The sequence below is a fragment of the Neolamprologus multifasciatus genome, chromosome 10, assembly GCF_963576455.1.
Source record: "Neolamprologus multifasciatus chromosome 10, fNeoMul1.2, whole genome shotgun sequence".
Lineage (NCBI taxonomy): Eukaryota > Metazoa > Chordata > Actinopteri > Cichliformes > Cichlidae > Neolamprologus > Neolamprologus multifasciatus.
Window position 1 is genome coordinate 16,591,240 of NC_140448.1, and position 18,134 is coordinate 16,609,373.

General features: G+C 38.1%; 2 protein-coding genes across 8 annotated transcripts in view; one reads left to right on the plus strand and one right to left on the minus strand.

Annotated features, from left to right (window-relative positions):
* The window catches only part of trim3b (tripartite motif containing 3b), a 33,202-nt gene extending 28,065 nt beyond the window's left edge, over positions 1-5,137 (plus strand). For 5 of the 6 annotated variants that reach the window (XM_085174674.1, XM_085174673.1, XM_085174676.1 and 2 more), the window contains 4 exons: positions 599-640; positions 1,256-1,326; positions 1,441-1,581; positions 1,684-5,137. In XM_085174674.1, the coding sequence (XP_085030800.1) occupies positions 599-640; positions 1,256-1,326; positions 1,441-1,581; positions 1,684-1,836 (407 nt within the window). In that variant the 3' untranslated portion in view covers positions 1,837-5,137. The remainder of the gene's footprint in view (positions 1-598; positions 641-1,255; positions 1,327-1,440; positions 1,582-1,683) is intronic. The other variant, XM_085174677.1, reaches the window with a different exon arrangement.
* A 530-nt stretch (positions 5,138-5,667) lies between these two features.
* Positions 5,668-16,223, minus strand: trim47 (tripartite motif containing 47). Of its 2 annotated transcripts, none has more exons than XM_085174453.1 (8): positions 15,974-16,223; positions 15,392-15,603; positions 11,579-11,624; positions 11,320-11,415; positions 9,790-10,014; positions 8,848-8,870; positions 8,648-8,769; positions 5,668-8,186 (listed from the first exon to the last, which is right to left on the minus strand). In XM_085174453.1, exons 1-8 carry the CDS (start codon positions 16,154-16,156, stop codon positions 7,657-7,659), a joined length of 1,437 nt encoding a protein of 478 aa, XP_085030579.1. In that variant the 5' UTR covers positions 16,157-16,223; the 3' UTR covers positions 5,668-7,656. The 2 variants fall into 2 exon arrangements, with proteins under 2 accessions (XP_085030579.1, XP_085030580.1); XM_085174454.1 differs by lacking the exon at positions 15,974-16,223 and adding an exon at positions 15,690-15,807.
* Between the last annotated feature and the right edge of the window lie 1,911 nt (positions 16,224-18,134).

Below are 18,134 nucleotides of genomic sequence, written 5' to 3' on the forward strand. Positions count from 1 at the left end.
TTCTTTAAAGGAAAATAGCAAAGGTAAATATCTGACTGCACAACAGTGAAATACATAAAAATCAAAGGTTTATTTATTAAAATAATTAATCATTAAGGGAAATATGGTTGGTATAAACTCAATGTGTACCATTCAAGTAAATTTCATTTGACCATATTCCATTAAATGTAATGTTGTACACTGTAGTTACATGGAAAATTTACATGTAATCAGATTACTTTATTTTATGCATAAATATTTTTTGAGTGTAAGCAACAGGATTGTTTTAGTAGACAATCAGGATTTTGAAAGTGTTTGCAATGTGTTTTTTATCATTGTTTAGTATTAGCAACAAAAAACCCCTCATTGTGAGCACCATTACTAATGTAGGCGCAGTTTAAAGCGTCAGCTCTGGGCAGCAAACAGCATGAAGAATATTAAAGACAACACTGGCTGTGTGCCTGTAACTCCCACGGTATTACTGCATTAGCCAGGCAGCAGCACCCCCCTGCACTTCCCTGAGCTTTTTCTTCTTTGGATGTCTTTATCTCTGACTAGCTATTTTTTTCCCCTTCCTTTCTTTCTTTCTTTCTGTTCTTCCTTCTGTTTTCCAACTCAGAAAAACTTGGCCCAAACATAAATAAATCTGGCTCAGTTTTCAGTAAGTACTAAGTGTGGCCTTGCTGCAACCTTAATCCCACAGTGCAGTGCCCTCTGTCTAACCCAAATCCGTGATCATGTGTCTGACCTCCTGAGATCTCTGATTGTTTAAAAAAAACCCTGCAGGATGAAGCTGTGCCTGTGCAGCAATGATCAGAGATGAGATTACATGCCATTGTAATAATTACATGAATCATAATTATTCTTTTTTTAAGATAAGTTTGTTGTGTGTATTGTGCTTTTGGTGAAAAACAGCTATGAAAAGAGAAATCGGTGTGAATGAATTTTACTGTTTCCAATAACTCATTCTGTGGTATTTTAATATAATCAGTTTTGAGATCTGCTTAATGATAAGTTAACTGAATAAGTAACCCAACCATCAGTGTAAGCACTTACAGTATGACTAAGACAATATAAATATTCTGTGATTGGGCAGTGCATGCATAACAATGATTTAGGCCTTGAGCCTCTCCATATTTTATAATTACAGCTTTAGACAAACTATAGATGAAACCTACATTTAGTCAGCCTACTAACAGTGAAGGCAATGCATAAACAACAGGAAACAGTCTCTGCTTTAACTACCAACGTAACCTGCTTCTGTCTCCTTATCCAGGCCCGCATTTTGTTGCCGTGAACAACAAGAATGAAATTATTGTGACCGATTTTCACAATCACTCTGTGAAGGTAAGAAAAAAAAGACGACCTATGTCTGAGTTTGCGACCTTAGCTGTGATTTTTATTTTAAAGGGAGGCCGTGCACATGTGACCTGACCAAACTTTTCTGGCTTTTTGCCTCAGGTGTACAGCGCTGATGGGGAGTTCCTGTTCAAGTTTGGCTCTCATGGCGAAGGGAACGGCCAATTCAACGCTCCCACTGGCGTGGCTGTGGATGCCAATGGAAACATCATTGTAGCTGACTGGGGTAACAGCAGAATACAGGTGAGGCAGCTTGCAGTTTACATGTAGATGTAATTTTAATGCCGTTGCTGTGTTTTGTTGTGACAGAATTGCTAAAAATTCTGACCTTTTTTTCTGCATCAGGTGTTTGACAGCACGGGGTCCTTCTTATCCTACATTAACACTTCGGCAGACCCGCTGTACGGCCCCCAGGGCCTAGCGCTCACCTCAGATGGACACGTGGCTGTTGCAGACTCTGGCAATCATTGCTTTAAAGTTTACAGATATCTGCAGTAGACTGAGGGGGAGATGTCGCCGCTGCCACCAACTCCGGCTTTAAAAATCAATGTCACATATTTCTTGCAGAAAAAAGTTGTAACATGCCTGCACACTTCCCAGAGGCTCCATGTCTACAAATTAATTTCCTGTTCATTTTGTCTGTAAATACTTCAAGGATTTAATGTCCAGAGTTTAAGAACAAGAAATGATATTAAGAACGAACTTCCAAAACATGCAATTTTAATGTTTTCAAAGACAAAATTGGCTAAATATCACCAAAACTACTGACTACTGCAAGAATAGAAACCATAATTACTGAAACAGCAGCGACTTCTTGGATTACTTCTATTTTAAAAAACAATCAATCAGGTAAACATATCTCATATAGAGACTTTCAAATACTTGCGTTTTTTTTTAAAGAATGTGAAATAGGGGCATGAAATGCCTCCATACTTTCAACAGCCTCTGCTCAACTATACACCTGCAAAGTTAGATGACTACTACTACTACTACTCTTGTACAGTCGCTTTGCTGCTACGTGGCAAAATAGGTCCATAGACAGACATGCATACATCAAAAACACCTAAACAATCAATTAGGCATGTCTATATTTTGTCATTCTTGGTTTGTCTAACTTTAACTTTCCATAACGCTGAGCTATAATGCTTCTCTCCACCTCATGTTTTTATTCTCGGACTCTACTAGAGTAGCTTTGCATGATTCTGTCTGAAACAAGCTGTTTTAGTTTGAGGTTTGAGGTGGGCTTTATCAGCAGATGGGCAGTGTTGCGCTTCTCACAGAGCTGCGTGCCTGAAAATCAATAATTCCATTTTGGTACCTAAAAATTTCAGCTTAATGACTTGAAATGTCAAGTTATTGAGTGAAACAGAGTGCTTTAGGCAACTAGAAGCCTGAGCTATTAGCGCATGGGAATTATTTGCACAAACACTTGGCTAAATTTGTGATTAGTATCAATGTCACAGTAAAAAGAAAAGTCTGTGTGTGTGTATGAATGACATATATTAGGTATAAGCATAATAGTTTACTTTGATTGGCTTTGAGCCTAAAACTAACCAATTATCGACAGGAAAAAATGAACAGGAAATTAACCCCTGGCTCAAAGGCCTTTTAGCTCTATTCCCCAAGTGTATCTTCACAGCCTGTCAGTCTTAAATTGTTTTGTTTTGGCAATGCAAATGGGCAACACTCAGTATCCAGCAAACAAGGCAACACAATGAAGATTCCCTGTTTCCTGAAAGGAACATGATGCTTTATGAGTAAAAAAATGCTCGGTCTTGCCTTGAAATACATTGCATGTTCGTGTGCTCTGAAAATGATCTTCTTGTCACTGCCTTACAATATTCATCAGCGAACTCTGCAGAAACTTCAGGAATGTGTTGTTTTAAAAGGAACTGCTTATCATTCTCATTCTGCACCTTATCAGTCTGACATGATCACTGCACAATTAAAATTATTCTTATCATTTTTTTTATTATTATATCTGTTTAGCCATAAGATGAGTTTGCAAGTTGTTTCATTTTGGGATCCAAAGACAAGCATCAAAAAGCACAGTAGTTTAAAAAAAAGGCTATATATCTGAACCAGCTCCCCTTCACCCTAAAGTCGGAGCCCTACTAGCAAAACAAAATAATAGTAACTAGTCCTTGCACTTTCGTATATTCATACCTACAATTCACTGTAGTTGTGCATATGCATATTTACACGTATGTGTGTGTATATATATATATATATATATATATATATATATATGGATTTGGTGTCTATATAGCCTACATATTCCAGCACTTAAACAGAAACAAGGTCACGCCAAGTAGTTAATTGAATGAATGAAACATCAGTGGAACAAAGTTGTAATAATTATTTGCTGTATTCCTTTTTTTTTCCTTTTTGCAAAAGAATTTATTTATTTACAAATTTCTTTTCTACATAATTTGTTTGACAAATTATTTTTCTAATTGGTTGGTTTGAACCTTCTCCTCCTCTTTGCCAAACTTAGCTATACCATTGTAACTTGTAGCACTCAAAGCTGTTTTCTGTTTTTGACTCTTCCCGGTCAAACAGTGACGTTTCCTTCTGCCAAAACCTATTGTTGTAAGTTGCTGTTGAACATTGCACAGAATACAAATAATGAGAGTTATATAGTTTGCAAGAGTAATATATGCCTCTATGTATAGTTCATTTTGACATAATCAGAACATGTACTGTATATTACAATCATATTCCTGTTGTAGCTGACAAGCACTTTTATCGTGGATTTTCCAGGATTTGTATTCATTTGCTCTGTAGTTCAATGTTTAGAGGTTTTTGTTTTTTGTGCGTGTGGCTCTTACAAAAACACCAGCTAATATGCAGTGACACAAAATCATCTCTCACCTGTGTTTTAGAAATACTGTCTGTCCTGACTCATTCTGATTTTCCATCTGCATTTCCTATTTATTGGAAAACTGACAGATTGAGCTAAACTTCCCTTCACATTAGACTGTATTTATTCTTTTTGTTGTTGCTTTTAACTGTCAGAGACATGTGGGGGGAAAACTGAAGCACACAGTATTAATAAAATTACATCAACTTGTGTGTATACAACTGTGTACTACAAGAGGCCATTTACAAGTAATCAGTCCGTTCATGTATCACGGGGAAGGTATGATTGTAAATTAAAGAATGACTAAACTACTGCAAATTGCCTGCTTTGTATAACTAAACTTTAGTTGATGTATTATACAGTAGACTTATTTTTACAGTGAATTTTCAGTTGTTTTCCTTTGTTTTTTGGCCAGATTAGATCAGCATCTCTCTTCATGCCTACTTTACCTACTAAAGATTATGCACGCAGTCATGCCAGTTGGTTTTTTTTTCTGATGTCCTCTTTTTCTATTATTCTATTGTCAAATAAGATAAATTGTCACTTGCCTGCTTCTTGGCTTCTTCTGGCTTGGCATTTGCATTAATGTTAAAAGAACTCGACATCATTGGGACTTGATAATATGAGTCTCATGTCTTACGACTTTTGCACAGAAAAATGTTACTTAATATTTATAAAACACATTTACAATACACTGACACGAAGCCTCTCTCAAGAGACCTTTGTATAAATCAAATGAGTCATAACAGCCCGGCCTTTCCAGAGACCCCAGCAGCCAATAATTTTTAAGCATTTGATGAATCAGTCTCCTCTGCTGAGGAAGATCCCAGGTGTATAACAAGTGTTTGCTACACACCAGGCATTCAGTGGTGCAGTGTATAAATAGTTTTAATCTAACCTTATATTTAAGAATCTCTCTCCTGGTAAAGTTTTTTTTTTTTTTTTTTTTTTTAATAAATAAAGGATTGGCCAGAGTTAATATTATTATTTTCATTTTTTTCTTTTTTAATTATTATCAGCTTAATCTGAGAAAAAAAAAAAAAACCCCTGCCAGAAGAAAACTTTAATCAGCAATGGTTCTCTGAAGTATTACTGCAAGTATGCATATGATTGTCAACCTAAACACAATGGTCATTTGTATGGCCCGTCCTTAAACCAAAATTATTTTTAGTCAAGAACGAGTCATTATCAAAGAAATGAGGACACAATAAGAACAGCCTTCTCACCTCTTCCTTAAATGTTCTTGCAGTATGAAATTAGCAATACCACACCCAATATCAAGATTAGGGAACGGAAGGATGAAAATCTTGGGGAAAATGGAAAGCAGCCTGTTTTGTTAGTAGAATGAACCAAAGCTATTAGCATTTTTATCAGCTGGATGCAATAACTCAGTTTTTATCAGCTGATTAAAACTATACAGTCATGGTAAACAAAAATACACTTTAAATTCAAAGGTCAAGTCTTAAAAGTTAAACCTCAGATAAACTACAAAATGTGGCCTTACACCATGGCATTTAACAAAAATTACACCCATCCGCAGGAACAGCATGGGAAAAACATAAGTAAACACTTAATGCTTTTATAGGAATTAAGGGGTCATACAAAAGTTTTAAAAGTCTGGAGAGTCTGTTAGGTCATTTCCAAACAAGTTCAACTGTGTATCATTCTGTAATGAAAGATACGCAACAGGAAAACATTCAAGACAAGTTTTCAAAAAACAAAGCCCACCACATTTGGACACCTGGAACTAAAGTATAACCCAAATATTCCAAAGTACTCTAGAGTTCAACGCAAGGCCATCTGTCTGACAGCTAAAGCATGGCAAAAACTGAGGCATGTAACAAGACAACGATCCCAAGTGCAGCAGGAAATACTAAATTGCAGAGACTTGTCTTGTTTTTGATCTTTAGTAACCTTATAGCAAAGATAAAGTTCAGTTTAAAGGAAATTGTAGAAGAAGTTGCAACACTATTCTAATTTCACTGCACTGTCTAAATACAAAGTGTTTTAAATGAATGACAGACTTACAAGTCACAAATACACTTTGCATCTTTTAATCCTAATGTGAGAAACACCAATCACATTAATAGAAGCCCCCCCAAAGGAAAAAAACAAAAAAAACAACCAACATTTCAGCAATAAAAAGTATGTATTGAATAAGATACACCATCTGAGACAACATTTACCAGCAAATACTCAAAGTTAAAGAGTAGAGGTTCAGTCCCAACATGTGATGGCAGACCTCCAAAAAGAGAATTGAATTCTCACATACTGTCAGTGATCACATGGTGCGTTTCAAATGAGACCATTTAATATTACCAAAAAAAAAAAAAAAAAAAAAAAAAGGGGGGGGGGCAAAAAGCAAAAACACATTTAAAAAAGTTAAATGGGGACAAAAATACTTAAAATACAATGGTGATGATTTGAAAACAAAATTCTGTTTATGAAAAATAAGAAAAAAAAAAAATTGTTTAAGTGTTTTCCTCCTCTTTAGCTTTTAGGTCAGTCTTTCCAGTCCATGAGTTTCCCCAATTTTGTGCTGTGAACAGAAAGAAAAAAAAAAAGAAAAAAAGAAAAACAAATTCCATGCAAGTATATGCAACAGCTAATGCTTGCTGAGCCTGCAGTTAGAATACTGTCATAGTTTTGCCTTCTATCCAGATCAATACCAACACTGACTGAAACGGATTTGCTTTCAACACCAGGGGGAAAAAGAAAATAAAAAAAATAAAAAAAATTGCAGCATCAAAAATAAGCTGCAAGAAAGACGCAACTCAGCAATATACAGAGGAAAAGTTCGAAAATGAAAAATGCCAAGCGTGCGACTTTAACTTTTTATCTTATATAAAATTAAGTGTTTAAAAAGGTTTGTGATAAAATGATTTGTACTGATGGATGTTGCCACTTCCATTCATTCCTGAAAGTCTAATTGTGAGCTAAAATCAGTACAATATGGACAAAATTGAGTGTTCAGTCTCATATTGATGAGAGAATGTTTAGCATGATAACGACAGACATTCAAACTATACCAGACAATGCTTCACCACTGACCCTTCTAAGAGTGAGCTTTTATAGTAGTAGTAGTAGTAGTAGTAGTAGTAGAAGTATGGCATAGTTGTTGCTAACGGGATAACAGCTCTGAATATGCTCTGAACAACAAGAGCATCCGAGGCATCTGCAACCCAGCAGACACAGTGATGAATAGCAAAGCACTTCTCCAAACCCCCAGGCAAAGGAGGAGGTATGAGCCTACAGTGTGTGTCCAAGTTGAAAACTACCAAATTTGTGTGCACCTGGTACTTTTTATTTAATGAAAAAATGTACTTTCTAAAAACCAGTAAGACAACTCAAAAGCATACATGACTTCAAGGGTCAACATCAGCCTATCACTCCAGCCTGATCTATGAGATAAAGCCTTGCCAACAGGCAGAAATGAACACACAGGCGTTAAACTCTCAGTAATAGTGGCATATTTGCAGTCTGCTGCCTGGGTCATTTTTCCCTGGGCTGAAGAAAGGGTAGACGGGCTCTTCAAAGCAGGTGTCAAATATGTACAGCCTCTTCATTGTTACAGCATCATAGAAGCTAAGACGCCCGTTGTCATAGTCCAGGTACACACCCACGCGAGGAGAATTCCAGTAGTCGGCAACTGGAATGCGTCCGTCCTCCCCATTGGCGTACAGCCGGTCCTGCAGACACAGGCTCCAGTATCCTGCGGAGGGTGTGAGGCTGACGAAGCCCTTCCTGTTGCTGCACTCTGTGGTCACTCCCAGGTACCACACACCTTTGTCCCTCACATCCACCTCCCAGTAGTGCTGGCCACTAGCATACTGGGCTGTGGAGAGGACGCCACAGAACCGATTGAAGCGGGCAGGCAGGTCTGGCTCCTGGCTGCGGACACGGCCCTCCTCCACTTTGGTGTCAAAGTCCGAGATAAGCAGGTTTGGGTGAGCGGTGTCTGGGTCCAAGGTGAGGTTCTGGGGCACTATGGAGACGCCATGACAGATTAAATGACATTAGTCTTAAGCTGACCTGATACTACATTTTTAAAAGATTAAAAGAGCAGACTTGGTAGACAAACTGCCTGTTGGAATTGATATTTTTTTATACTGTCATTTGTGCTTAGAAATATAATCATTTGTATGCTGATAAAAATCAGATCCTTATTAGGACTGATAAAAGTCTGAGTGCAGAAAAAAAAAAAGCAGATTAGTTGACTATCAAAAAGAATCATTAGTTGCAGCCCTATTAGACAGCAACCCCTTTTAAAAAAGAAAGCATGCAGAAAATTTAACCTGCATTACTGCGGTTTCTTTAGAGACTTTAATATATTCACCATCCAGCAAGCTTTAGGCTGAAAATGCCCGACCTCATGCCTAAAAATCAGTCTTACAGTTCAAATATAGCATCTCTTAAGCACTGACAGTGCATGATTCTTCAACTTACTAGTGTGCAGCACGTGCATCATCTTTTTCCACATGATGAGCTGAAAGGGCCCTGAGAAGTCTGTAAATTCAGTCGGACAGTTAACCGGCTCCAAAGAGGTGAAAGGCTTGCACTGTACAACTCTGCAGAAGAAACATGGAAATTAACATGCTGGGTCTTTCTAAAGCATTTTTGTAATAAATGAACAAAAAGCTACTTACTCATTAAATGTCTCAGCAAGGCTCTGTTGCAGGGGGGGGAAGAAAAGAAAGAAAATACTTAATTTGTGGTTTAATGTATAATTCAAACCCTAACAAACAAGTTTCATAACATTTCTGTTGCTTTGAGCAGCCCCATGTGCCCATATGCCATTTTAAGGACGCTTTGATCCTTAATCCTTAGTGCACAGTGGTAAACTGTCATCAGGGTGTCTGCAGTTTATCACAAATTAATATTTAAAGTCCTTTTATAAGAATATGAAATCAGACCAGTTTCATGACTGTTTGTCTTTGCATGATGAATGGCCATGCAGTATGCTCACATCCACAGCAACTCTGCTTTTAATGGTAATTTAGAGAAGCTTGTCAAAATAAAGAATGTTGGATGATGGCGGCTATTTGCTGGTGGGGTTTTACTTCACGTTTGGCTTTCCATGTGATATTTAAATACAACAATTTGGGCTCCTGAGTATCTACAGTAAACAGTATTTAAGGCTACTCTGGTTGACTAGGGGTGTGTTCCTAGGTCTAATTTTATAACTACAACTCTGTGCACCAAATTTTCCCATCCCATTGTCAACCTAAAGACAATGGCTGTGCTTTTATTTCAGCTTTAAAATGTATGATTATCACCCAGTTATAAACAAGCATTTTAACTTGTGTACAGTTTAAAAAAAAAAAAAAAAAAAAAAAAAAGGCCACACGTTTGTCATTTTCAGTCAGCATGATTGCATTAACACAAAAAGGTAAAGGCAATAGTGCAGCTTTTAACAGAAGAAGCCTGATAAAAAGAAATGTTACAGGACATTCTCATTCTTAAGAATACTGCTTTATCCTTTTTGAAGCAAAAGGGTTTGGGATGGGAACGCAGCAATATCGTTATCCAACTCTTATGCCATAGCCATCGTCTGACAATTTACAAGTTAACCTTTGAAGTCAACTGACCTCAAAGTTAGTTTTTCCATTGATCTGGCTGTGGATAGCTGCTATAGCTTTGTCCACAGCTGCTGCTTCCGTTTCCACAGTCTTCAAGTTGTCATCTATAACAGCCATGGTGGCCACTTCCTCAGCGTCCAGGCTCTCAAGCAGTGAGTCCCTCTCGTCCAGCAAAAACTGGACCAAGGCACCGACGTCTGCTTCAATCTTTTCCTTGAGTCTCTGCTTTTTCAACTAGAGCAAAAGAAAAGTTTAAGATAAATGTGTCACATTCAGTGTTGGGTAAGTTACTTTAATTAATTACTAATTACGTAATCAATATTGTATTTAAAATACTTGTCTAATTACTGTGTTTGAAAAGTTACTTAATTACTCAATAAGTAATTTAACTAAATACTTCTTAAAATCCCTATAAACCTTGAGTGGACAAACAATAGATATTAAACTCTTTAAATAATTATTTTATTTTTTAAAGACGGAGACTCAGTACGCAGCGGTAGCATCTCTTCCACAAAGCAGCTTGCAATCATTTTTTAAGCTCACCTTCAGACGCTTTCTGTGCTGCTGAAGTAAAAATCAAGTTTTACTTGCTTAGCAGGAGTTGCTGCGGTGTTATCCATGAATGATGAACAAGGATCACTCAGAAGTGTTCGTCTATGCTCTTGTGTCAGGCGCTTCAGTAGATTACTCCTGCTATTAACAGCGGCCGATAGTTTTCTCCCCAGGACATAGCTTACATATTACGGTAATGTTCTTGTCTGCTTGTTTCAGAAAAGTGAACAGACAGGAATATGTCCATTTCATAAAACAGCCACTCGCTTCAGCCGAGTCCGACATCTTCCGTTTTAGAATACGACTATGCAGCAAACTGGCGCGAAATGACGTGCACCTGCACTACAACGATGTTAAAGCGGCAGAGTTTACTTCTACCTTTAGAAGATAAATTATTGAAATTAAATAATGATATTCAGCGAGTTGAATTATTTTACAATGTAATGCAAGTACATTGTAAGTAACTGAAATTAAAATGCCTAAAAATGAACAGTAATTAGTTACTCTCCTTTTTCAGTGGAAGAGTAATTTAATTACAGTAACGCATTACACCCAACACTGGTCACATTACAGTTCTAGTGACGCCGACCACAAACAACGACACTGTTGGTTTAAACTATGAATGACACACGATCTGTGGTTTAAGTCATCTTTTAAATGTGACCATGCATTTCCAAATAATATGGCAGAGTCATTTGTGCAAACAAGCATGTCAGCCTGAGCAAAGCAGAATAAACAGAGCTGAGAATCTGCTAGAGTCATCCTGACAAGGCTCTTACCCCCCAACCAAAACAAACAAAATAATATTGACTGACCAGAACTATAATGTTAACATAACTTTAAGATGAATGCTCAAGAAATGCATGTTCAGCAGTCCACTAAAATTTCACTGTGTACAACTGAATGTTTGCATGCAATATGCAAAAATGGCCACTTGAACAAACACCAAGTTCACAAAAAGAGCAAGTAAGAACTGTCATTCCATACCCTCAGTTCACTTTTAGTGAGCTCATCAGCCGTAACAACTTTTACACATTGAGACTTCTGCCAGTTGAGCTCCATTAGCCTCAGTTTCAGTTCCATCTGTAACAAATGTACAGGAAGACATGTAGTCAGGAAAGCAGGGCAACAGTGCAAATATTAGAGATGCAGTAAATAATAGTCTAAGTTACCAATACATAATAGGAGACTACTTAAAAATAAATAATAATAACAACAACAACAACAACAACAACACTACTGCTACCTTCATGTCATTCACAACTTCTGGCACTGGTGCCACATCATGGTGTCTGAAACGAAACACTCAGCATGTTACAGAACAATTTGTTGCAATCAAAAATAAATAAACATTGGACTCACTGTGTCATCTAGAACTTCCTTTCAGACAGATGTTTAGATTGTTTCTTACAAATCCCAATGGATTAACTTTCCACAATATAATTATCCAACAGAGCAAATGTTATTTTACACAATTCTTCATCTGAAGATAAAAAGGAACAAATAAACACAATTCATATGATCCGTTTTGCATAGTGTGTCGTTTATAAAGAGTTTTTCTTGTTGTTTGAATTAACTGGGAAACTGCTGTGACAGAAAAATAGCAGTTTTAGAACTGCTCATAGTGGATTAGAATGGTTGAAAGCTTTCAGCGAGTCCTTTTTTAGTTATATGAATAATGTTTAAAAAGTTACTCGTTAATACCCCTAAGACAGGAACTAGCCACAATCCTCAGTTTTAGGTTTTAGTCATCTTTCACTTTAATCAATGAACATTATTCATGTCACATCAGGTCACCGACAGATTACAAAAGTGAAGACTATAACATCAATATGGAGACAAATTTGCCTCAAGAGGGTTGCAAAAGTGTATGATATGATCCACAAGCATAAACTAAGCTTTACAAATGTGTGCAATGTTGTGTGTAACCTATGGACTCATGAGCATGTGCTTCAATAAATAAAATATAAATAAATACTGATCAGTTCTACACAGTCAAGTTGAGCTCACAAATCCAATAAGTTTTCGAAAGGTAAAATTTTCTGTGTACAAATTGATAATACTTTATTCATCCTGAGGGAAATTGGTGTAGGGTCTGGTGTACTTGAGTGTAGGTCTGTGTCAGTGCACATGCGTATGTGTGTGTGCTCAGCAGAGAGAAAGTGTCCCTTCACCCGGTTAGGCAAAAGTCAACAGTCTTCGGTCGATGCTGGTGGCCTTGGGGTGGGGGAGAGAGTCACAACAGTCTTGTTATCCAAGGAGAATTTTGTTATTCCCGCCAGCTTTTGCCTTGAGCATCCAGCTGGCGCCAGGGGGCCGCATGAGATGAAGATTGTAGTTGTTTTGGTTAGTGCGAACAAACTGCTTCCAATTTTGGGACCATCCTCTGCATTAAGTATATGCTCCATATTTTGAATACAGATATAGCCGAGGTAAAGTGGAATAAACCCTTTATGTTAATCTGAGCATTCTCTAATGAAATCAGGCCAACACTGATATTAGCGTAATTAATTATCCTTAACATTTCAGAAGGTGGCAGGCTACTGTGTAGGGTCTGTAATTGGTAAATCCGTATTTTCTTGTAAAAGGGATTACCAGCTGTTCTGTTTATTTAGAAAAAAAAAAAACAACAACAAACAAAAACCCATATGCATGCAATGGAAGGCCAGATGTCCCAGTTTTACACTGGGATTTGAACATAGCTTATATTTGTGGATCTGTAGCTGGCAGCGTTAAATTTGTCTCAAAACCCCATGCATATAGGCAATTTGGCCACACATATTTAAGGTTTTGTAAGTGAGCAAGAGAGGAGTTGCGTGTAGTTCTTAGATATTTGTACACACAGGAAGGTTTTCAAAAGGTAAAATGACCAGATTTGTGACCTAAACTTAAACTGTGCAAAAATGATCGGTATTTATTCAGGTTTGGATGTATGCATTTTCTTCGCATTTATGTGGATTGAAGCACGCAGATTGAAGCAGTCCTTTTGAGGACTTAACTCCTCAAAAGGACAAACAAAAACCATAGTACACATTTGTAAATCTTATCATGTGGATCATATCATGTGCATTTGCAACCCTTTTGAGGCAGATTTCTGAAGTGCAACAGCATTTGGTACATCAAATATTTTCTGTTTAGAGTAGGTCCATCTGGAAGGTTCTCTGATGTGAAGCCTTTTTCTGGGACTCCTAAACCCAGATCTTTTAGAAAACAACCTGAGGTCTTTTTCATAGGCATCTCATACCTGCATCTGTCCCTGGACTTCAGGGTCCCTTATGCATTTTAGTATGACAGCTGGACCACTGCTGCTGCTTACCTGGTGCTAAAGGTAGACTACAGTGTTGTAGAATGAGCACCAAGTTCTCATCAAGTTCCTTCTAAGTTAGAACAACAGAAGCCTGAAAGATTACTGCTTCACATTTTAGTTAAAAGAGAATGGTGAGATCAGGAACTTTGAGTATTAAGTTGAGACAGTCTAAATGTAGAGCTACAGAGGTGCACTTCTCTCATCTTTTCCTTAGCAACCCCTTGTGACAAGGGAGTGGCTGCAGAGGGTAGCTATGTATGTATGATTTGGCAATTTGAACCAGTAACCCCTCACCTGCCCAGTGAACAAAGTAGTCACCATTTATCATGTTTGTACCATTTTACACCATCAGCTTCTGTTTGACATGCCAAGATTTGAGAAACAAATAAAGATGCAAATGCTTGCAAATCAGTTTCTAGGATACAGTTAAAAGCCATGACCAATGCTAGTTCTGAAATATTGTTTTGCTGAGCAAACAATTTAAATTTGGTCAGCTAAAGGCGTGTCCACATAAGCACCAATGCACTCATCCTCAAGTTGTTTATAATAACAACTTTATTTATAAAGCTCTTTTAAACAAAGTTCTGAACAGTTATTTGAAGATATACTTTTTTAACCTCTTAAGCCCCAAGCCTAACTGATCTCCTGCTTTTTGCCCCCGTATCAGGGGGCGTTGGGGCTTAAGAGGTTAAGTTGCTTTTTTGCAGACACTTTGTAGTTGACAAGCAGACTTTCCAGGCTCTGGTTGCCTAGGTACCACCACATGCTCATTGACAAGTTATTAGCAAGTTAGCTTATTTTAGATAATCAGCATTTCCTCTACTTAAAATGTACTGAAAGAAATTTGTTTCTCCTACAGTATGACCTGAATTGAGCAACCAAACCCATAAATGCAGGAGAAAATGATTAACAGTTGTGGCAGAGGGCAGTTTTCCCTATAGAGCTCTAAAAGATGGGAAGTCTTTTAGAACCATAACCAATATGCCCCAGTGCATATTTAAATAAAGCATGTTTAAAGCACTTTTGCATTGGCTTCACTTTTCAGAGGTACATCCTCTATATAATCTATGTGTGAGCCCCACCCACTTTGTCTGCCCTTGCTATAAGTCGCTTAATGTCTTGCTGAGGTCATTGCACACTGTGGCTGCCCCTCCTCAATACCGGTCTCAAACTAAAGTTAATTCACAGACGGACACTCGTACACTAGGCATTCACAATGATGCTTCCAAATTTCATTGCCTTGTACCTGTGATGTGTGCAATGACCATAAAGTTGAATTCTATTCTATTCCAAATGAGTCTTGGGTACATCAGTGCCAAAAACCTCATTCTACAACACTCCTGGGATCTTACTATGAAATGAATATATACTGCAGTGCTTCCCAAGCTTGCCGTGGGGTCATAAGCAGCTGCCAGTCATGCTATGGGTCCCAATTTCCAATGATAATGGTTACATTAGTAAATGCTTGCAAGTTATTTAGGCGATACAGGATGCAAAAACAAAACAAAAAAAGTAAAAGTAAAAATGTGAAAATATTCTGTTAATATTAAGATAATACCATTGAGCATGGCACACACAAAACATAAGATGTAAATGGTGCTTTTTACATCGCCCCCCTTATTATTCCTAAAAATCTGGTTCATACTGTCCAGTGTACTACTAATATCTGTCATTAATAAAATCTTTTCAGGGCACAGAGCTGTGGTGTGATATTTGTAAAGTCAATCATAAAAAACAAACAAAAAACCCAACCTGTGTGATCTAGATTCCCTGCAGACAACACAGATAGGCCTCTTATCGGTCTGGCAGTAGAGTTTCAGCTCTTCACCATGATGCTCACACTTTTCACCAAATTTCACAGGCTTGGAGGGGGCAGGACAAGCACCCAGGCACTCCAGATCGTCCAGTTTGGCCACCAAGTTCTGCACCAGATAGTTTTTAGTGAAAGTCCTCTTGTTGAACACCTGACGGAATAAAGAAAGAAGCTAAGGACGACTAACCAAGCACAAGGTTGCGTACATCATATCATTTTTGGAGCTAAGCTTTTAACCTTCCAGCTCATGTGTTGACAGGTTGACTACCGTTAGCTAAGGGAAGGAGGGGAAAAAAACCCCAACAACAACCAGCTATCCTAGCAACTGCAATATGCACTGCGTAGGTATCCGTTATTTTTTTAAAAACAGTAGCCAAACACGCGGTGTCATTTCTCGTAGATATTTATAAAATAAAAAAAGACATTCGAAGAAACACTGTCACCGCCGTGTTATTGTATTTGCCTTCAGGCGAGGTTCAAAAAAATAAAAACAAAAAGGCGTACATACTGTATTAACTTACCGTTCGGCACTGAGGACACTGATACCCATAGTCTCCGCCATTTTCATCCCAGTGCATACAGATGCAAAAGCGGCAGAAATTATGGCCGCATTTCAGAATAACGGGGTCCTTGAAGAAGTCCAAACAAATAGCACATGTCAGTTCCTTCCTCAGGTCATCTCCAGATGTACCAGCAGTCGCCATGTTTACAAACCAACCAGCAGCGGAGAACTGCCACTGCAGGAAGTGAAGGAAGAGGATGGAGGGAGGGAAGTGGGCACATTTGTGGAGTGTCGCTTTCGCTCTCAGCCAATCAGTTTTCACTCTCTCTCTATTCAATTGTATTTCAATTATATATCCTTTATTGGCACAGCAGTCAGATGAACCATAGTCTTCAATCTAAGAAATCACAAATTGCACTTTTATTTTACTGCTTCCCAGAGGAGCATTTAAAACATTTTTCCCTACAGACATTGTGGAGCCTAACTCATTTCACTGACAGTCATAATTGTGCCATTTTTTCCTTCTTAATCGTTCCTACTTTGCCTAGGAAGGTGAATTAACAATGTGTGTGCTTACAGGTCAGCTGCTAACTGAGCTACTTTAACTTATTACTCACCAGTCCAAATAAGCTCTTAAGTCTGTGATAGCAAGTGGAAAATTACTAGTACAGTGGGGGAAATAGTCCCTAATTTTTATGATAGTTTCACTTTAATGGTGAGACAGAATATCAACCAGAAATCTAGAACCAAAACACATTATATAAAAATTGATTTTCATGCCACTGAGTGAAATAAGTATTTGATCCCCAACAACCCAGCCAGAATACTGGCTCCCACCAATTGGTTGTGTGCCCACGTGGCACATAGATTACAGTTAATCAATTAATCAGTCAATTAAATAGAGATAGTACTGATCTCAACTCATTATGTGTATAAATCACCCCTATTCACAGCATAAATATCTTCCAACCTCTCCCCCATCGTGGGTAAGACCAAAGGACTTCGGGACCAGACTGTAGAGCAGCAAAAGACTGGGATAGACCAGAAGACCATCATCAAGAAGCTTGGTGAGATGGTGACTGTTGGTGTGATTCTTTGTAAATGAAAGAAGTATAAAATGGCTATCAGCCACCCTCAGTCTGGTGATCCAATGCAAGGCCTTGCCTCATGGGGTGAGGATGATTATGAGTAATGTGACAGATCAGCCCAAACTACAAGCGAGCAGCTTAATGATCTGAAGGCAGTTGGGACCACAGCCACCAAGAATACCACTGGTAACACGTTTTGCTGTATAACATGAATAACTGGATTGAAATGTTGAAGCGCCCGCAGGGTCTCCCGTTTAAGAAGGCGCATGTACAGGCCCAACTCAAGTTTGTCAGTGAACACCTAAACGATTCAGAGAATTATTGTGGGAAAGTACTGTGGTCAGATTAAACCAAAATCAAGCTCTACTCGATCAGCTTGCAATCAACTTGACACATCACGTTCGATGGAAGAGAACTGCTGAGTGTGACTCAAAGACCACCATCCCCTCAGTCAAGTCCACAGAAGTGGAATCCTTATGCTTTGGGGTTGATTTTCTGGTCAAGTTATACGTCGACCGCATTGAGGGACTAGTGACGGGGGAATGTAGTGTAAAATCTTGGACGAGAACCTCCTACTCTCAGCCGGAACACTGAAGATGGGTTAGTGATGGATGTTTTTTTCAGCAACAAAGAAGTGGCCTAAAGAAGAAGCGCATTAGGGTCTCCAGACCTGGAGCTTCAAGTTGCCAAGTGGCTGCCAAGAAACCTGAAGGATTAAGGGAGTATCAGTAAAGAGGAGTGAGCCAAAATCCCTCCTGAGATATGTGCAAACCTGATGACCAACTACAAGACACATCTTACTGCTGTACTTGCCAACAATGGTTTTTGCACCAAGCTTTAAGTCATGTTTTGCTTGGAGATAAAATACTTTTTTTGCTCAAAGACATGCAAATAAATGACCAACTTATATGTAATGTGTGTTATTTTGGAGTTTTAATTGATATTCTATCAACTACTATAAAAATGAGAGAGAGTTAATTTCCTTATAAGTAAGCAAAGTTACAAATTCAGCAGGGCATCAAATTATTACTTCCTCCACTATATGTTTTTGTTTCTATGAACATAGACCAGTAAAACAGATGATTTTAACAT